Genomic DNA, 21,906 nt, shown 5'->3' with positions numbered 1-21,906 from the left:
GAGTCATGCATCTGGACACAGTATGGGTTTCGTTTCTTGTTCCCCAGGGAAAGTGTTCCTTGGCGGGAAAACAAGATCCTATTTAGGTGTTTACCCGCAAGGAAATCCTTGCGGAGTCAATTCGTCAGCTTCGGGTGTGAGATCGTGTGTGGACTACGCTACTCCAGTTCCCTGTTTCCCGGACCTTGCCACGGACCTTGTTCTAGTTCCAAGCCTGCCTTGTCCCCAGATCTTGCCACGGACCTCGTTCTTGCTTCTTGCCTCTTGTTGCCACGTATCAAGCCTTGTTTGCCAAGAATCTAGTTTGCTTCCAGCCTTGTTGTCAAGCTCCATTGGACTAAAGGACCCTGTCATTTCCCCACACTTTGCTTGGCAAAGTGTGTGTTCCGGTTATTGGATTATAACTTTGGACTCTAATATCACATATTGGACATTGTTTTCCTGGACTATATTTGACCTTTCCTGAAAGGTCTACTTCTGAACTATATTCTTCACTTGTTTTTATTGACTTTATATATTCCTTTAATAAAGATATTAGATAGATTCTGGCCTCTGCGCATGGTTATTGGTGCTCTGCAGCCTGGGTCTTGACAGTTTGACTCCGCCAACTAAGCACCAATTAACCTAGACCAGAATGTCTACAGGAACCGGGGCGGAAGCCCAACCACTCAGTTACACCATTTCCAAGGATGAATTAGACAGAATCCGTGATACACTCCATTCGCAGGAGGGAGAAATACAGGGCTTGAAGGAACGCGGAGCCCGTCTCCCTGCCCTAGCGCTCCCAACCAAGTTTTCTGGAGAAGCTTCCAAGGTTCATGTTTTCCGTCGCCAATGCCAGGCGTACATAGAAGCCCGCCAAGCCGAGTTTCCCCAAGAAGAAGTCAAGGTGGCGTGGATTTACAGTCTCCTAGAAGGGCCAGCGGCCAATTGGGCGACGGCGCTATTTGATGAAGCCTCCATGCACCTAAGTTCCGCGCAAAACTTCCTGAATCACCTTAAGGCGACTTGGGGGATCGAGGACAATCTAGAGGCGGCCGGCCATAAACTCCGGCGCCTTTTCCAAGGGGACAGGCCGTTGTCCCAGTACATAGCCGAGTTCCGAGTGCTGGCCCAAAACACCGGTTGGAATGATGTAGCCCTCAGAGGACAGTTTCGTGAGGGTCTCAACATCGAGATGCAGGAAGAAATCTCCAAGGTGGATCCTCCAAACTCTCTTGAGAGACTTATTGACCAATGTTTACGAGCCGAAGTCATGCTTGCCAACAGAAAACAGTGACTCCGAGGCCAGAGTGGAAGAGCAGGAGTAAAACCTCCTGCTCCCGTCAGTATTCAGCCACGTCCAGTGTGGAGACCCCCACCACCAGCCCCATACCCCAGAGGAAGTGAGGAGGAGCCGATGCAGTTGGGCAATGTGCGTCCCAGATTAGATGTTGCCGAGAAGGCCCGCCGCCAACGTTTAAACCTCTGTTGGTACTGCGGGAACGGGGGCCACTTTGCCAGAGAATGTCCAGCCAAAAGAAAGCCCGCCGCTCGCTTGGCGGCGGCGTCCTCCGCAGAGACGGAGACGGCCGAGGCGGCTGGCGCAAAGCCGGCGGGGGAAGCCAGCGACCGGGCGTAGAGAGGCTCGCCAACCCGGTCAAAAACCCCACTCAAGAGCCGCAAACCGGGGTCCTATTCCTCCTAGTGGTCACCTTGTGGTCAGCGAAAAAAGGACCCGTCATGATCCATGCCATGATAGACTCAGGAGCAACAAACAATTTCATCGATAGAGAGTATGCCGACTCTCTGGGATTACAATATCACGATTTCAAGAACGCCCGGGTGGTGCAAGCCATAGATGGCCGTCCCCTAAAGACAGGTCCAGTAAGCCAATGGACTGAACCCACCAGAATGTGGATAAGGAGGAGATTTCCTTCTTTGTTACCGAGGTCCCTCACTTCCCTGTGATTTTGGGAATTCCATGGCTGACACTCCACGACCCCAACAGCGTAGGGGACCTACGCTTGGTGGTGGACTATAGAGCATTGAACAATATCACAAAGCGGAACCGCTATCCCCTGCCTTTGATCTCGGACCTATTAGACCGGCTTCGAGGGGCCAAGGTTTACACCAAGCTGGATCTTCGGGGGGCTTACAATCTAGTTCGCATCAGGGAGGGGGACGAGTGGAAAACCGCCTTCCAGACTAAATTTGGATTATTCGAGTCCCTAGTCATGAATTTCGGTTTATCCGGAGCTCCCGCAACGTTCCAGCACTTTGTCAATGATATTTTTCAGGATTATCTAGATCGGTTCTTGATCATCTACTTGGACGATTTTTTGGTGTTTTCTAGATCACAATCAGAACATGAGAAACACGTCAGAATGGTGTTACAACGATTGCGGGATCATGGACTATATGCCAAGTTGGAAAAATGCGCTTTTGATCTACAAGAGGTAGATTTCCTGGGATACCGTGTCTCGCCACTAGGGCTCTCCATGGACCCGGCAAAGGTTTCAGCAGTATTGGAATGGCGGGCGCCAACCAACAAGAAAGAGGTGCAGCGTTTCTTGGGGTTCGCGAACTACTACCGCAAGTTCATTCCAGACTTTGCCCGCTGGTCTGACCCAATCACCAGCTGCATCCGTGGAAAACAGCCTTTCCGCTGGACGGAGCAAGCAGAGGAAGGGTTCCAGCAACTAAAGAAGTTATTCACGTCCCAGCCAATTCTACAGTACCCTGATCCTAAAACCCCTTTTGTTGTGCAGGCTGACGCCTCCGATGTGGCAATTGGGGCTGAACTCATGCAACCAGTGGGAGAACATCTTCACCCTTGTGCCTTTTACTCCCGTCAACTAACAGCCCCAGAGAGAAATTACACTATTTGGGAGAAGGAACTTTTGGCCATAAAGGCAGCCTTTGAAAATTGGAGACATTGGTTAGAAGGGGCCAAATTTCCCATTGAGGTTCATACTGACCATCGTAATTTGGAACATCTAAGAACTGCCCGCAAGTTAAATCAGAGGCAGCAGCGCTGGGCTTTATTTTTTGAGCGTTTTGACTTCCAGATCCATTATGTAACCCCAGCTCAGACCAAGCAAGCAGATGCTCTATCACGGAAACCAGAGTATGCTGCAGGGCGCAGAGAGACCTTCGAATCCCAATTGCTACAGCCTGAAAACTTTGCCATGCTCACAGTGGGAAACACCAAATCCACTGCAGTTGAACCAACTCCCTCTACTCCAGGACCCCTTTGTGCTCAAGAAATTAGAGCCAGTCAACAAGCGGATGCCTGGGCTCAAGATCAAATTCACCAAGGACTACGTTTCCCTTTCTCACTTAAGGATGGGTTACTATGCTACAGAAATCATGTCTACATCCCTCCAGGACCATGCAGAGAAAAGGCACTTCACCTATGTCATGACTGCAAGCCAGCAGGGCATTTTGGGCTATTTAAAACCATGCATTTGATCCTACGAGATTTTTGGTGGCCCAAGATCCGCAAGGATGTGGAAAAATATGTCAATACCTGCCCAGTATGCCAGCATTCCAAGACAAGAAGGGAGAAGCCCTCAGGGCTACTGCATCCCCTTCCTACTCCATCTCGTCCATGGGAGATAATTTCTGCGGATTTTATCACCGACCTACCACCCTCCCTTGGATATACCACGATCCTAGTGGTGGTGGACCTTTTCACCAAGTTGGCCCACTTCATTCCTTGTGATGGCCTTCCCACGGCCAAACAGACTGCAGATTTATTCCTTCAGCATATTTTCCGGTTACATGGATTGCCCAAGAGTTTGGTCACTGACCGTGGATCTCAATTCACCTCTCGATTCTGGAAGGCACTACAAAAACTATTGGGCATAGACTCTCGTTTATCCTCAGCTCACCATCCCCAAACAGATGGGCAAACAGAGCGTACCAATGCCACTTTGGAACAATACCTTCGCTGTTATGTAAACTATCAACAGGACAATTGGGCTTCCCTATTACCTCTGTCAGAGTTTGCCTACAACAACGGTGTCCAGGCTTCAACCAAGGAAACCCCGTTCTTTGCAAACTACGGCTTCCATCCACGTTTCTTTCCTCCTGTCATTGAAACCTCAGAAGTCCCTGCAGCAGAGGACTGGCTGCAGGAACTCACAGCGGTGCAACAACTATTGCTCCAACAACTGGACCAAGCCAAGGAGGACTATAAACGCCACGCTGACAGTCATCGCCAGCCGGGCCCCAAAATCAAGGTAGGAGATCGGGTTCTGCTGTCCACTCGCTTTTTGCCCTCCCACCGTCCCTGCCGGAAGCTAGATGCCCGTTTCATTGGTCCCTACCCAGTGGTGGCGCAACTTAACCCAGTGACTTTCAAACTCCAACTTCCGCGCTCTATGCGCATCCATCCAGTGTTTCATCGCTCCCTGCTCCTTCCGGCGGATGGTGTCCGCCCCGATGCAGACCGGCCGGCACCCACTCCTGTTTTGGTGGATGGGGAGGAGGAATTCGAGGTTCAGGACATTTTGCATTCTCGCTTCCACCGCCGCTGCCTTCAGTATCTCATTGACTGGGTGGGTTTTGGCCCCGAAGAACGCTCTTGGGAAGACGCTTCCACAGTCCATGCCCCCAATTTAGTCCGTCGCTTCCATCAGGCCTACCCTGCCAAGCCACGGCCCCGCACCTCGGGAAGAGGGCCCGTTTTGGAGAGGGGCCTTGAGGAGGGGGATAGTGTGATGACTCATGGGCCATGTAGTCCCGTTCCTAGTACTATTGTGGCAGATGAAGAGGAAAACTTGGGTTTCCCACCGTTTCAGCCAGAATTGGAGCCCTTGCACCTGCAAGATGTTTGCCCACAAGAAGTCAGCCAAACAAGCCTTGAGCAGAAATCTCCCCCATTTTCTCGCCGGGATAATTATAATCGAGATAGAGGCGCTAGGGAGGCGAATCGCAGAAGCACCAGGATTGCTGCCAGACAATTAGCTGATTAAGCCTGTTTCCCTTGGGAAATCTTAAGGAGTCATGCATCTGGACACAGTATGGGTTTCGTTTCTTGTTCCCCAGGGAAAGTGTTCCTTGGCGGGAAAACAAGATCCTATTTAGGTGTTTACCCGCAAGGAAATCCTTGCGGAGTCAATTCGTCAGCTTCGGGAGTGAGATCGTGTGTGGACTACGCTACTCCAGTTCCCTGTTCCCCGGACCTTGCCACGGACCTTGTTCTAGTTCCAAGCCTGCCTTGTCCCCGGATCTTGCCACGGACCTCGTTCTTGCTTCTTGCCTCTTGTTGCCACGTATCAAGCCTTGTTTGCCAAGAATCTAGTTTGCTTCCAGCCTTGTTGTCAAGCTCCATTGGACTAAAGGACCCTGTCATTTCCCCACACTTTGCTTGGCAAAGTGTGTGTTCCGGTTATTGGATTATAACTTTGGACTCTAATATCACATATTGGACATTGTTTTCCTGGACTATATTTGACCTTTCCTGAAAGGTCTACTTCTGAACTATATTCTTCACTTGTTTTTATTGACTTTATATATTCCTTTAATAAAGATATTAGATAGATTCTGGCCTCTGCGCATGGTTATTGGTGCTCTGCAGCCTGGGTCTTGACAACTATGGAATTCTAGCTGAGTGGAATCAGACTATAGGAAGCTTCCTTGTGGAGAATTAGGCCTCTGATCTACTAGTTGGAACCTCTGGGAGATGAAGTTCAAACTACCTGAAATGCCAAATGTTCTCCACAGAATGTTCCACAAAGGTTCCTTGTGTGGTCTACAGAGCCTGTCCTGCTCAGTTTCTTTGCTGAATGTCAAGGGAGAGACTTCTTTACCAACTAATATGCAAAATCAGAAAATAACAGATTGTTGTTGTGTGCCTTCAGGTCATTATGACTTATGACAACTGTAAAGTGAACCTGTCTCAGAGATTTCTAGGCAAGATTTGTTTAGAGGGTGGCACCTTCGAGACTAACATTTGTTTCCAGTCCACTTCATCAGAGTATGTGTTCATGTATTTTTGTGTTGTATCAGTCCTCCTTAATATGTGGGCCCGTCCTTCCCTTACTGCAGCAGTTTGCCTGGATAGGGAGCCCAGGTCTTATTATCCCTTCCTATAGGTTAGCCACTAGCCAGATACATCCTCATAATCTGTTATTCGATCTGGTGTGGAGATTGTTCCTGGGGGCAGGGAGCAAAAAAGAAGTCACTTGGCTGGTTCTAGCCAAAGGAGAGGAGAAGCATGTTGCAATTTCACCAGTGTTTGGAAATAATGCAGATATCCTGGCTGACCTTTCTGACCTTTCTTATCCAGCCTATTTTATAACCTTTCCCTTGACCCCCTCAAAAAAAGTTGGGCATACATTGAAGACACCTTGTGGATACCTGAAACTGCAGATAATAACAAACCCTACATTTTATTTCTTTGCTGAGTGTCAAGGGAGTTTTATCATACTTGAGCATAACATAGAATCACACTGGAGGACCTGTAGCCACACACAAATACTTCTGGGAGTAAATATTTTTGGAGTATAGATAAGGTGGTCCTTTTGTACACCTTAGGCATTCAAAGACAAGCAAGATAAATTCCCAGAAGACTGCAAACACATCAGTTGTAAGAGTTCCAGGTGTGAACAATTTCCAATGTCTTTCTCTCTGTCTGCAGTACTAGAAATTTGCGGAATAAAAGAAAATTTCACTTTAGAGAGCAGAATTCTTACTTGGAAGACAAAGTCTCATCCCCCGCCCCCCAATACACAATAGCTATACCCCCAGGTTTCTATCAGTGCTCTCATCCCTGATTTCTTCCTTCCCTTTTAGGTCCAATTTGATGGGCACTCGGTTTTCAGTATTTGACAATGGTGTAAACCCCGACAGGGGAAATGCAGATTGGTCAAATGTGCGCCAAGAGCTTGCAGCTGTCATTTATGTAAGTAACCAGCCGTGTGTGTGTGTGTGTGTGTGTGTGCAAGCAAGCATGTTGTGTTCTTTCTCCTTTAGCTGCTAGCTTCAGGCAGCTATTTACAGCAGCCAGCACATATCAGGCTTTCGTGCTTGTTGTGGGTCTTTACAATAAGGGAATGTTGAGAACTTTCCATCCACTGCAAAAACTGTTCCCAAGTGAACAAGAACCATAAGGCTTATCTAAACAGTCAATCAAAATGTGCCCCAATGTAAAGGAAATATGCAGTGTCTACTCCACATGTAATGGGCATCCACGGCTAATCCAAAACAAAGGTGTGTTAATGCTTTCTATGACTTTTCTTACACATGTAGAGTGTTTTGTAGAGAGGAATGTACAGAGTATTCCTAAAGCAAAGCATGCATTATGTTGGCTAGAATCCAGTAAAGCTAGTATAGTTCATTAACAATCTCACCAGAATTTTGTCTAATCAAATGTGATGTTTTGTTTGTTTATTTTGCATTCTGTATTCTGTGGGGCAGAGCCTGGAAGCACTAGTGATATAGCCAGTGGACAGGCATGATGGGTGTGCAGTCCAACAAAATCTGGAGAATGGTACCTTTCCCTTCCCTCCCTTATACAGTGGAATGCATCTGCTTGTCTGATTTTGTGGGATTCTTTTAGGCTTGTTCTTCCTGAGACCGTGGTGGAGGTCCTTGGGGCTGTGAGGGCAACCACGTCGGCTCTGGACCCTTGCCCGTCTTGGCTAATTAAATCGGCCAGGGAGGGGCTGGTTGATTGGTTTGTGTTGATCATTAATGCATCGTTGGAGCAGGGGGTTTTTCCATCTCATCTGAAACAAGCTGTGGTTCGTCCACTCCTTAAAAAGGTTTCCCTTGACTCCACGGTGCTGAACAATTTCAGACCAATCTCCAACCTCCCTTTCTTGGGTAAGGTGCTGGAGCGGGTGGTTGCCTCCCAGCTCCAGGGCTTTCTAGATGACATCAACTACCTAGATCAGTCACAGTCTGGTTTCAGGCCTGGTCACGGCACCGAGACAGCCTTGGTCGCCTTGGTAGATGACCTCTGTAGAGAGCTGGACAGGGGGAGTGTGACCCTGTTGGTTCTCTTGGACATCTCAGCGGCTTTCGATACCATCGATCATGGTATCCTTCTGGGACGACTCTCTGGGATGGGTCTCGGGGGCACGGTTTTGTCGTGGCTCCGATCCTTCCTGGAGGGTCGATCCCAGATGGTGAAGCTGGGAGACGCCTGCTCGGACCCCTGGCCTTTGAGCTGTGGGGTCCCGCAAGGCTCTATTCTGTCTCCCATGCTCTTTAACATCTACATGAAACCGCTGGGAGAGGTCATCCGGAGTTTTGGAGTTGGGTGTCACCTCTATGCAGATGACGCACAACTCTACTACTCCTTTCCACCTAATTCCAAGGAGGCCTCTCGGGTGCTGGATGAGTGCCTGGCCGCTGTGTCTATCTGGATGAGGAGGAACAAGCTGAAGATCAATCCCGACAAGACAGAGGTCCTCCTGGTCGATCGTAATCCTGACCGGGGTATAGGGTGGCAACCTGTGCTGGATGGGGTTACACTCCCCCTGAAGCCACAGGTCCGCAGTCTGGGAGTCCTCCTGGATTCATCGCTTACGCTCGAGGCTCAGGCGTCAGCGGTGTCTGGGAGGGCCTTCGCACAACTGAGACTCGTGCGCCAACTGTGACCGTACCTCGCGAAGGCTGATCTGGCCGGGGTGGTCCATGCCTTGGTCACCTCCAGACTGGACTACTGTAATGCGCTCTACGTGGGGCTGCCCATGAAAACGGCTCGGAAGTTCCAACTGGTCCAACGAGCGGCAGCCAGGATGTTAACTGGGGCCCCTTACAGAGAGAGGTCAACCCTCCTGTTCAAGGAGCTCCACTGGCTGCCATTTACTTTCCGAGCCCAATTTAAGGTGCAGGTGCTTACCTACAAAGCCCTGAACGGCTTGGGACCATCCTACCTCCGTGACCGCATCTCCGTCTACGAACCCACGCATTCACTTCGGTCATCTGGAGAGGCCCTGCTCGTGATCCCGCCTGCGTCGCAAGCGCGGTTGGTGGGGACACGAGACAGGGCCTTCTCTGTGGTGGCCCCCCGACTCTGGAACACCCTCCCCAAGGATCTCAGACAGGCCCCTACATTGGCAGTCTTCAGAAAGAACTTGAAGACCTGGCTGTTCCAATGTGCCTTCCCAGATTAATAGGAAATCTCCAACTCCAAGTCCCATAAGCACTTTATTAGAACTAAGATCGTATATCGCACTCTGCACTTGCCCTATAAGCCTTATATATCACCTGTCACATCAGCACTTTTAATCTTGTACCCATTACTCTGGCCCGGCCCAGTTTTATTGTGTTTTAGCGTATTGTTTATTGCTTGTTGTTTATACTGTTTTAATTGTTTTAATTTGCCTTTTGTTTTGTATTGTTATATTGTGTGTTGAGGCCTTGGCCTTTGTAAGCCGCATCGAGTCCTTCGGGATATGCTAGCGGGGTACAAATACAGTTTAATAATAATAATAATAATAATAATGCTAATCCCTTCAAGCTATAACAATACAATTTTTATATTGTTCCGAGGTTTGCAACTGCTGGGCCACAGGTTAGCACAAGCTTATAATTGGCAGAATAACTGCTTGAATCTATTGAGAACCAGCTTGCTTTGGCAACATAAATGAACCATCTGTGTTTTGTGGAACTGAAGATCTTCAACAATTTATATGATGACTAGGGTTTCTGTTTCAGGAGACAAATGTATTAGGGTTTAAGGGACCTCGAAAAATGACAGTGGTTATCCCTGGAATGAATTCTGACAGCGAGAGGGTACCAATCCGGCCCCGAAATGTAAGTTGCTAATAGAACTTTTACATAAAACAAAATAAAGTCAGAATAATTTCTCTCTGTGTGTGTATGTGTGCTTATTTAAATATTAATATCTGGAGCTATGTTATGGAGGCTTTCAATAAAATCAATTTAAGATAATGAACACTTATTATAATTTAAAAAAACCAAAATATGTATTAGTTAAAAATTAGGCAATTTGAAATCAACTATAGCACGTGCACAACCAGGAGTAATATTACACTTATTTTAAAATCATTCCATTGGCTTCTAGTTAGTTTCTGAACAAGGTACAAAGTGTTGGTTCTTATCTTTAAAGCCCTACATGGTTTGAGGCAAGGTTACCTATGAGATCACCTTCTCTCATACGATCTGCCTTGTGCAATTAAGTTTTCTGCTTATTTACTTCTGACAGCCAAGATTAGACCCAGAGGAGTTTTCCTTCAGCTGCCCTCAAATTGTAGAATAACCTGCCTGAAAAGATTCCATAGCTGAATCTGCCATGCAGACTTTGTTTAAAAGAAGAAGTGCTGATTCTAGAGGTTTTCAAAACTTTGGGGGTGAAAGGGATCTTTTTAAGCTAAGCTTTGCAGTCTGTGATGCAGTGAACATGGGTGTTGATTTCCATGGGCTTGCAAACACTTTTCTCGAGGTCCAAATGAACTAGAATACACATACCATCTTTGTACCATAATAACAATGCATTTTTCACAATACAGGTTGGTTATCCTTTATCTAAAATGCAATGAATCATAAGTCCTTAGGATTTCAGATATATTTTTTGTATTTTGGAATATGTAGATAATGAGCTATCTTAGAGATGGGACCCAGATCTACACACAACATTAATTTATGTTTCATATATACCTTGTTTCATATACAGGAATCCTCAAATTGCAAACAAGATAGGTTCTGTAGGTTAGTTCTTAAGCTGAATTTGTAAGTCGGAACACTTACTTTTTAAAAGTGTAACTCTAGCCATATATCACACACACATATACATGATTTGGATAGCATATGGAAGGGTTAAAACCTCTGTGGTGCTTATTTTGCTGCCTGTGTCTCTATTCAGAAGATTTCACCCCACTTTCTGTCCATGTGATAACTAGATTTTGAAAAAATTGGCTTGTTGTGGAAAGAAGAATTGGTGAGAAAGCCTCGGTGAAGGCAGACACCTTTTCCCCAAGATAATTCTTTCAGGAGTGTACTTCCCTTCCAAGGGGTTAGATTTCTCTCACTTCCTGTTGTCTCACCCCCGTTTTTAACTAGGACTCATTTGTAAGTCTGTTGTTTGTAACTGACATACCTGAAAGTAATTTTATACTCAATATTTTTAACAATTTGGTGCATGAAACAAAGCTTGTGTATATTGAACCATCAGAAAGCAATCATGTCACCATCTCAGCCACCGATGTGGACATTTTTGATGTTGATGGATTTTGGATTTCAGAATTCTAGATAAGGGATGCTTACAGAATCATAGAATTACAGAGCTGGAAGACACCGCAAAGTCCATAATCTGTGCAAAGTGTTTGTTAGGCAAGTATTCTTAAGAAAGACAAGAGTAAAAAGCTAATTATTTTTTAAATATATGGGAGAATCAGGTCCAGGGGAATAGAGGTCTTACCTTGAGCTATTGGCAGGGTGTGTATGTATGTATGTATGTATGCTCATATGTTGTTTCTTGGTGTCTCCACCTCCCAACCACACACAGCTGAATGTTAGCAAAGACTATGAGTTGCACCATTAAGTGCCTTTGCATTACTAGCTCTAATGCTTTTCTCATTTGTCCCAAGGATAACGATGGCCTGCTTATGAGGTGGCAGAGTAAAATCATGGACAACTTAATTGAACTGCATAACAAAGCCCCAGTGTGGAATGATGAGACCCAGTCCTATGTGCTGAATTTCCATGGAAGAGTTACTCATGCTTCCGTCAAGAACTTCCAGATTGTCCACTGCAATGACCGTAAGTCCCACAGAACTTGTGACCCATGAAAGTGTAGACCGAACAGGCTTGGCTCAAGAATTATTGGGTCCACAAAAAAGGTTCAAAAAGATTGTCAAGATAAATGTGGTCCCATGTGTGTAACAACAAATATAAATATGCAATCTGTTATATACAGATACCATGGAGCTAATATATGCAGTTCACTTATCCATGGTTTCACTTATTTACTTAGGTTCTCCTGTACATACTACACCCCCTTCTTGGTACCACCATTGACAATATTATCCAATGTTTCACATATTCATGCGAATTCCTGTATCTCTTCTCGATACAGGGGTCACACAATAAGTTGAATTTGCTCCTGTCTGAAACCAACTTCCAAGAGGACCACAGGGCAACGTTTCAATTATATTGTCATGGCTGTGATCACACCAGCAACTCCCCCTCCCCTCTCCATTGGCTTATCACATAAGAGTTGTGTCTGTGCAAATGATCCACTAGAGGGTGCATGAGAGTAGGCAGCCAGGAATAAGATTTGGAGTTATTTGCTAGGCATCTTGGATTGCCAAAAAGGCGAATTAGGTTTGCTTTTGTTTCTTTGTTTGAGACTAGGCTCCCTCCTGGGTATTCAGTTCACAGTATGGAACATACATTTATTGAGGCCCTTGTAAACTGCAGAAACAGCAAAGTTTCCCCAATAACCCAAGCTAGTAATCCAGTTTTTGTTCAGGCTACATTTACAGTGGCCAGGATATGTCTTGGAAAGGGTCTTTTCACACTACAAAATTATAGTACTATGATTCCAGTTGAACTGTCATGATAACAACCAAGGCAATCTTGGGATTTGCAGTTCAAGGAGAGGCATTTAGGATTCTTAGTACTTCATCAAAATGTTGTCGACCGCACTTTAGGGGATCGGGCCCTTAAGGAGAGACCCGACCCGGTCCTGAGGGAACGGACCTTGGCGAAGCCAAAAGGAGAATATAAGCCGCAATACAACCTGAAGCCTGAAATGAAGAAGGTCCGCCAAAGATGAAGGAAAATCCGCCAAGGAGTTTTTATTGAGCAATTCAGCTGAAAAGGACGCTAATAGCGATCATTCAATCTACTAGCGTAACATATGTTTCAAATAAAGCCATATTTATACAATGTTTCGGTCTGACAGCCCTTTGAATTTCCCGCCCCGCTTCCCCGCCCATCTGATCGCGGATAGGCTGGGAGGTTGAACGAGGCGGGCTTTCGTTTCCCGCCTTGCTCTGCTGGCCCAATGGGGAGCCGCTTTTTGTCCCCACCCGGGCCAATCAGAGAGGAGGAGGCGGGAGCTATTGAAACAATGAGGTGACCGGATAGATTAATCCTGACCCGGCCGATTTCTAAAGGTATTAATGGCACCCATCAAGGGTGTCCGGGGTCCTGTCACGTTCACAGATTTTAGATATGCCTTGGGGTGTCAGACGGGAAGTGGTGATGGGTGGTGATGAGCCGTCATTGACGGCCCCACAGGGTGCCTTCCTGCGGCGTCCTGACCTGGGATATGACAATGTTTGCCTTGGGGGCGAGTCACCTTTAGGAATTTGGTGACTCGCCCTATATTGTCCATGCGATCGGAATGAGATTGGATTAAACTGTGGCAGATTATCCTTTTGTTTTTGGGAAGGGAGGTCTGGGTCATAGGGCTAGAGTTCATGTTGGGGTCATAATATTTCCCATTTGATTTCATGATTTGACAATTATATGGGATAGAATGAAAATTAAAATAAAGTTGGAACATAAACCCTGCTGGGAAGAATACATATTTTCCGGGGATCCCAAAGAGTACAAATACATATAGGCAGATAGATAGATTTCAAGGAAATAAAGGAGAATCCATAAAGGTGGGTGACATTGCATAAAGGGGAATCATGAATGATATAAGCAATAGAAAACATTTGATAAGGACGAAGTTCACAACATCTGGGGAACCCGATATGGAAATTCATAAGAGTGGAGTTCTAGCAGCATGATTTCACAATTCATGAAGTTAGCCCAACGATTAGAAATTCATACAACAGTGAGTCATGAGAGTGTCCAAGTACATAGAATATGAAAATTCACAAATACATGAGGAAAAAGAGTTCATCTGTGATGGGAGGAATTCGTAGAGATGGCATGGGGAAGAGGCACATGTGGGTTGCAGTCTTTGGAAGTATAGGATTTCATAAGTCCAGGGGTAGGTCTGGGGAAGAGTGTTCTTCTCCTTCATAAAATCATGAAAAGTATGAATGAAACGTGGAGGGCACCCGTCCGGGCACCCCCTGGCAGCTGTAGAGGGTGAGGGTCCTTGGAGAACTATGTCTCCCCAGCGAGAGAGCGATCCCCCCATCCCCAATTCACAGAAAGGGGCTAGGGATCTCTTAAAACCATTCCGCGAGTCGCGGGGAGAGGAAAGTCCGGGATAAGGCAGGATTTTAGCTTGAAAGGAGCCGTCGGTCCCGTTTGACAGTCAGCTGTTGAGGTGCCGAAAACTGGACCGATTCCGGTTCTGCTGGTTGTCTTCGAGTCAGGAGCCTTAGAAAGGGTTAGGACTAAAAGAGGAGCGTTCTAGGGGTAATTTTGATAGAGATATGAGCCGATTTATATCGACCGCCATGTTAATCTATGGCGGAGAGATCTCAGCCGGAGTTAAAGGGACGAGAGAGAGAGAGATTTCATGCAAAGGAAGGAGTCAGAGAAAAGATACAAAATAACCAGATAGAGAGTGTTATTGTTAAAATAAATGCTACTTTTATTGGGGGATTTTGTTACATAGTTCAGGGAAGGGGAAAGTGAAGAAAAAAAAGTCTTTTAATAATAGTCTGCTGCGGTCCCGCTTCGTTCCTTTTGTTGAGCAATCTGCGGAACTCTCCGCTGGGTTTTTTAATTAATTTAAAAGCTGGGGTGACGGTCATCAAAAATACAAACCCAAAGATTCCATAGGATAATAAAGCACTGCATATACAAACATAATCATAATGCCATAACTATATAGGGTGAAATGATCTCATTTGGACAATGGTCTTCAACTTAAGAGAATGTTCTGAATGTCCCTAGTTATCAGAGACATATAGACTTGTTTACATAATCCAAATCCATATAGATTTACCATGGAGTTATTATTCTGATTTAGCATAACACCTCATTATATAAGAAATCCTGGGATATGATTTTGGTCACTTACATCATTCACGGGATTCTCTTTTCCCCCAAAATCACAAGTTTATCTTAGCCTTACATTCTGGGTATCCTGGATTGCATATTAGTGAAGATTATTGGAAGGCATGAAGTTGGGAAAGGTTGGGTAATTATTAGTACTACTAATTCCTGAATGATCAGGAGATGAACTGAGAACACCTTGTCCTAGTTGAAGGTCCTGAAATATTTCCACCTCTAACCCATTCACTGAATGCAAAGATTAGAGCTGAAGCTCATTTACAGACGCAAAAATAATTGATTATGCGAGAGATGAGGTAAACTTACATTTGCACCTCCTGATCCAATAAAGTAGATTGAGGCATAGGGTCAAATAGATAGCCATTTTAGTTAATTGTATTATGTGTGAAGTATTTTTTAGAATAATGAGAGCAAACGCCATTCCGAATCAGGATCTGAGCAAGAACGGTTTTTCTAACCTATTGTTTACCATTGTGGTTCAAGTATAGAATCATAGACTTGGAAGAGACCACAAGGGCCATCAAGTCCAACCCTCTGCCATGCAGAAATACACAATCACTCCCAACAGAAGGCATTCTAGCCTCTGTTTAAAACTTTCAAACAAGGAGGCTCCGCCATAGTCCAAGGCAGCATGATCCACTGTCAGACAGCTCTTACTATTAGGCAGTTCTTCCCAATGTTTCAGTGAATTCTCTTTTCCTGTCATTTGAATATTTTTTTTCCATGTCTTCATCTCTGGAGAAGCAGAAAACAAGCCTGTTCCATTTTCAGTTTGAGATCCTTTCAAATATTTAAACATGGCTACCATGTTATCTCTGGCCTTCTTTTTTCCAGGTTAAACATACTCAGCTCCCTAAGCCACTCTTCATAGGGCATGCTTTCCAGATGTCTTTAGTTTTGGTTGTCCTCCTTTCGACACGTGCAGAGCACACATCTTCCTCCTGCTTACTTTGAGAGGAAAACTCCCATTAGCACTAATAGGACCTTTCTTCCCTTTCAGATAGAAGGCAAAAGGCCTAGTCCAGGTTAATAAGAACTGAGAGATGAACAGAAGGCAGAAGACTGCTACCTGGCATTTTTTTTTTTTAAAAAAATTACATAGTTGCCATTTGTATGGATAGATGTCTCACACATACACACCACATTCCATCCTCCCAGTAAAAGCATAAGTTGAATACATTTATCAATCCTCTAGTCTCAGATTGTGCTTTCCAGTAGGCTCAAAAGTCACCCACTCAATACTGACCCATCCTAGTATGCAAGATGCATACTGAGTTCATCTGCACATTTAGCTATTTGTGTAAATGAGATCCATACCCTTTAGAAATCTGTGTGCCTGCAAAAATCTGGCTCAAAGCCTCTTGGCAATGCCTTGGTTACTGATGCCCAAAGCAGCTGTTCAGATACAAAACAAGGACAAAATATTGTACCTCTAGCACCCCTTCCCCCTGAGAGTGTGTTGGGGCTGTGGGTATTTTGTGGAATCCACCTCCAAGCAGCAAACAGAAGCAGCCGGGCAATATTTACAGAGTGTGTGACATGTCTGCTTGTCACCTGTCCAGCCCAATCAGGGGATGTTACTGTCTGGGGTGTAGGGTTACAGGACAGAAAGAACCTGCTTGGGGCCCCCAGTTATTTTTACAGATTTCTTCTTATCCTCACTGGTAACAAAGGGAGTCATGACCGAAGGCAGTGAGTCAGAGAGACCTCCAGAATGCCTCAAATGTCTTGGTTAGGAATTCGGGTGAGGGGGCAGCTCTCCTGGGGGAGGCAGTATGTATTGGTTCCTCTGCGCTCCTCGCCCAGCTGGAAAAAGAAATGTACTCGCTTGGTTGCTCTGTTGAAGAAACATCCATGCGTTGCCCGGCAGGTGGCCAGTCAACTCCTGAACTCTGTTTTGCTCTTCCTCCCCTCTGTCCATCACGCTCCCTTATCCTTGGCTTTGAGCATAGACCCCTCAGCAACATAGCTTTGGGTTGCTGTGAGTTTTCCAGGTAGTATGGCCATATTCCAGAAGTATTCTCTCCTGACGTTTCACCCACATCTATGGCAGGCATCCTTAGAGGTTGTGAGGATGCCTGCCATAGATGTGGGTGAAATGTCAGGAGAGAACGCTTCTGGAACATAGCCATACAGCCCAGAAAACTCACAGATACCCAGTGATTCCTTCCATGAAAGCCTTCGACAACACTTTCAACATAACTTTGTTCAAATGTATGTGAGCTGCAGGGCTTGGTGACAGAAAGAAAGGATATATACCTGGATGTTATTGAGATATTATCACCCTTAGAAATGGCTTTCTGGTCCATGTCTGCGGGGAATATCATATATCGAAGGCCATTTCTAAGGGTGATCATATCTCAATAACATCCAGTTTTCATTCAGATGTGTACAACAGGTCAGGCACTGATACTTTTCTACCTGCCAGTCTCTATGTGGTCTATACCAAGTGTTTAAAGTTACAGAAAAACAGTAAATCAAAAACTGAAAGTGACTTGAGGTCCACTTCATGTTTTTAAAATCAATATAGGGGCCAACTGAATCACACTTAAAAGATGAGTTGCTGCTCTTAGAAGCAACTCATCTTTCAGCAAGATGATTCACCAGAAATGAAGTAGGAATTTGGAAGCGGGGGATCATGGGGTGCAAGCATGCCCTTAGAGGTTGCATTGTCCACCTCTGGACGATAGTGTCAGAATAATAATGTTATTTTAATTGAGCTTTCTAACCAAGTCTGAAATATAGTGGGAATGACCATGTGGCATAAAGATGTTCCCCTTCTACTTTTCTGTGAATAGTTATTTTTCCTCTCTCTTGCTCCTCTTGTGATAGTTAGTCATTATCTTGGAGGTTAGACTGAATGAATACTAGGAGGCATTTTCCCAAATTCTTTGTGGAAAATCAGAAAAATGACATGTCATTTTCAGGATAAGTGTTTGCTGTGGGAAGTATGTGACACCATAACAAAAAGTCTTTTGGCATCTTTAGGATCAAAAAGGTTAAGTTCAATTTAGTCCCAAATAGAGAAAACCTATTGGGAAAGACATCTATGGAATTTGTCTGAGCAGCAACTAAGAAGTCCTATTCAGTTCAGTAGTTTTACTTTGTTGCTGTGTGAGCCTTTAAATCGCTTATGGTTTATGGTGGCTCCAAAGCAAACCTATTTTCTTGGCAAGATTTTTTCAGACGGGATTTGGTTTTGCCTTCCTGTGAGATTAAGGCCCCTTCTACACTGCCAGATTATCTGCTTTGAACTGGATTATATTGCAGTGTAGACTCATATAATCAGTTCAAGCAGATAGTGTGGATTGTCTGCTTTAATAATCTGGTTTATATGGCAGTGTAAGAGGGGTCTGTGTTAATCTGCATTACATGGCAGTGTAAACACATACAATGCAGTTAAACTGCAATATGAAATTGCATTATGAAACTGCAATGATATGGCAGTATAGATGGGGCCTCAGAGAGTGTGACTTGTCCAAAATCACCCAGACACTTTCCATAACTAAGCGGGGATTCAACCCTTGGTTTTCAGAATCAGTCTAATGCTCAAACTACTATGCCTCTTGGACTTAGCTATAACAAATTTGTTATAGCATAATTTTTTGAAAATTACAGTCCAGTTCCTCAAGTGTATAAACATCTGCATGTCCATGCACCTAAAGAAATGGACCATAGTCCTCAGGAACTCATGCTGAAACAAATGTTAGTCTTAAAGGTGTCATAAGACTATCATTGTTCTATTGGAGTAGACCAACATGGTTTTGAAAAATAAACACTGCCAGTCTTTGAGCTCATGTTGGTTCACAGCCAACTTGTTTTATGTATAGGAGTGCCATGCAATTAATACCCAAACCACTTTACATCCCATGTCACATCATTCCTTGGTGTGGTCTTCATGTTGAGATGTCATTTCCAGAATTATTGTACTAAAACACTAAATAAAAAGAATGGGAAAGAAACTCTCTTGGAACTTCACCAGCATCATGTGTGTTTTTATCATCCTTTGTTTAATATTGCCATACCAGGAAAACAGAAACAAAAGGTGTCCTTAATTTTTATTTATTTATTTAGCATTGTAGCAAGCCTCATGCTACTGAACTGATGGTACCTTATCTCTTCTCCTACAGCTGACTACATCGTTTTGCAGTTTGGCCGTGTCGCTGATGATGCTTTTACCCTGGATTACAACTACCCACTTTGTGCTGTGCAAGCCTTTGCCATTGCTCTGTCCAGCTTTGACGGGAAGCTGGCCTGTGAATAGTATGCCTTGGATTTCATTGTACTGAATTTGGGCCAACAAGGCAAACTCTTATTTCTGTGGACTGGCTATGGAAGAAAAGAATTTGCTTGACAATACAAGGCAACTATGAAGACATGAAGAGGAATAACAGTTCAACTAGTATAGCTACATATTGCCAAGGCACAACAACAAAAAACTTTGCTGAATTAAAGCAGGCAAATATGTTATTTATAGTTTGTTTAGCATGGCAACACCATATGCACACATGTGTCCTTGGCCTTTTGAAAGAAACAGTGCTGAAACCCAGTGAAAAGCTGGTTTAAAAGGCAATGTTTTGGACTGTGACTCTAGGAAATGCTCTCTTTTTTTGTATTCTCTGTTAATTTACTCATTTTCAGGGGATCTGGAACCAGGTAATGAGGACTATCAAATAGTCACTTCCTGTACATACATACCTAATTATCAAAACTAGCTGTTTGAATCCATGAACTTTTCTTTTTCTTTTCATAGATTATTTGCAGGGTTAGTAGGTGGCTTGGTTTAGTAATCTATAATTTACATGGGAAAAGAATGCTTTTTCTGTACTGATAATGGTCAATAAAAGATCAATTGGTGGGAGAAACTCCAGTTTGTTGGTTTGAAAATCATGGCCTGCTCAGCCTACCACTATTTTGGTGTCAGTGGAGGCTTTTGAAAGCCTCACTGCAGTGGGAGGGGAGGATTTTTTCCTTCCCAGCAGCAATCCCGTATTCCTGCTCCACACAATGCAATTAGGCTTTTAAAAGCCTGTGTTGACACCAATGGAAACGTTCTTTAAGATGCATTGCAGCATAAGAGACACTAAATTAGGCTAGCATGACAGTGGCTACCAAATGGCAACTTGGAGCTGTCTTTGGCCTTTTGAACACAAGTCTTCCAGTCATGCACTAGAACTCTTAAAGACTCATCTAGTTGGTGTTCATCTTGCAGTTTCTCAAGTCGCTCCTGACACACAAAAAAATCTAGTTGGTTATAAATACACGACTTGCTTCTTATGGGGTCTGAGATATGACATTTGGATGGTGACAACTATAATTAAAGGGATAGCATGAAGAATCATCTTGTGTACAGTGTTCCCTCACTACTTAGCAGTTCACTTTTCGCGGATTCGCTGTTTCGCGGTTTGTCAATAAACTCTAAAAGACTATTATAAATCATAAAAAATTACAATTTACAGTCTAAGAAAGGGAGGAAGGAGAAGCCAAAGGGAGAGAAAAGGAGTCCAAGCAGCAATGGGAGGAGAAGGACACGATTTATCAACACACGATTGGTTGATAAAGACTTAAAATAGTGTACAACTACTAAAATAATGTATAAATATTAAAATAAATATAGTGTCCCTACTGCGCAGACTTTCACTTATTGTGGGTGGTCCTGGAACCTAACCACAGCAATAAGTGAGGGAACACTGTATATGCACACTGCACACTAATACTTTTGAGGTGTAAAAATTCTCAAGAGAGCAGAGTTTCCCCAAGTTTGGAATAAGGTTAGTGGAACATTTCAGTTACTTTGTAACATGTGTGTTTACATATGTACATGTTGTCACACTGAGCAGAAGATTACACGGACTTCCTCACATTAAGGCTCAGGCTGTGGCGCAGGCTGGAGAGCAGCTGCACACTGGGCTCGGGCTGTGGCGCAGGCTGGAGAGCAGCTGCAATGAATCACTGCAATGAATCATTCTGACCAGGAGGTCATGAGTTCGAGGCTCGCTCGGAGCCTATGTTTGTCCTGTCTTTGTTCTATGTTAAAAGGCATTGAATGTTTGCCTATATGTGTAATGTGATCTGCCCTGAGTCCCCTTCAGGGTGAGAAGGGCGGAATATAAATGCTGTAAATAAATAAATAAAGGCAATTAAAGGGATGAAAACATTTGGCTGAGTAGAGCTCCATTTCCTATGAAACGGTAGAATTGCTTATCCTCATCACACTTCCATGCAACTCAATATGTATCAGCATTCTTTGAGTTAATTTCTCATCACATTACAGTACTGAGGCCCCACCCACCATCCTTCCCCCCACATTATTTGTTGAAAGAAATCCTCCTCTCTTTGAAATCTCAGCCTCTCTTCCACCTAAGCTTGTTCAGTTTGTCCCTTTGGGATGCTGCCGAGAAGAGAGGAGGGAGGGAGGAAGAAAGAGGGATCAGGTATTTCAGTGTTATTTCTGGCATGGGGGAAGGGGGACAAACTGCAATTTAGCTCTATGTGCTCTGGGAACAAAGGCCATATACACTGTATAATACTTTTACGTTGCAAGGCTATTCAATACTAATCAAGGTGGCCAATTGCATTATTCCCACTTTCTTCTGATACGTGGGGGCCCCATCTACACTGCCATATAATCTAGCTTCTGAGTCCCAAAGATCTGGATACTTTCATAATTGCAGTCAGGCCTTGACGTTGCAAGGTTATTCAATGCTAATCAAGGTGGTCAATTGCATTATTCCCACTTGCCTCTGATACAGGGGCCCCCATCTACACTGCCATATAATCTAGCTTCTGAATCCCAAAGATCAGGATACTTGTATCATTGCAGAATTACAGCCAGGCTTTGATGTTGCAAGGCTATTCAATGATAATCAAGGTGGCCAATTGCACTATTCCCACTTGCCTCTGATTAAGGGGGGGGGGCATCTAAACTGCCATATAATCCAGCTTTTGAATCCCAAAGACCTGGATACTCCCACAGCTTCCCGAATTTTAAGTGTAGCACACTGTGGAATTTAG

At 44.5% G+C, this 21,906-nt stretch overlaps 1 protein-coding gene across 2 annotated transcripts in view; it reads left to right on the top strand.

Annotated features, from left to right (window-relative positions):
- Positions 1 to 19,758, top strand: part of tulp1 (TUB like protein 1) — a 51,994-nt gene extending 32,236 nt beyond the window's left edge. For both annotated transcript variants that reach the window (XM_062978427.1, XM_003226488.4), the window contains exons 11-14: positions 6,784 to 6,892; positions 9,658 to 9,756; positions 11,550 to 11,721; positions 19,023 to 19,758. In XM_062978427.1, the coding sequence (XP_062834497.1) occupies positions 6,784 to 6,892; positions 9,658 to 9,756; positions 11,550 to 11,721; positions 19,023 to 19,156 (514 nt within the window). In that variant the 3' untranslated portion in view covers positions 19,157 to 19,758. The remainder of the gene's footprint in view (positions 1 to 6,783; positions 6,893 to 9,657; positions 9,757 to 11,549; positions 11,722 to 19,022) is intronic.
- The last annotated feature ends 2,148 nt before the right edge of the window (positions 19,759 to 21,906 follow it).

Source organism: Anolis carolinensis, chromosome 4 (assembly GCF_035594765.1).
Source record: "Anolis carolinensis isolate JA03-04 chromosome 4, rAnoCar3.1.pri, whole genome shotgun sequence".
Taxonomy (NCBI): Eukaryota; Metazoa; Chordata; class Lepidosauria; order Squamata; family Dactyloidae; genus Anolis; species Anolis carolinensis.
The sequence above is the reverse complement of the archived record's forward strand: the minus strand, read 5'-3'. Positions and strand labels throughout refer to the sequence as shown.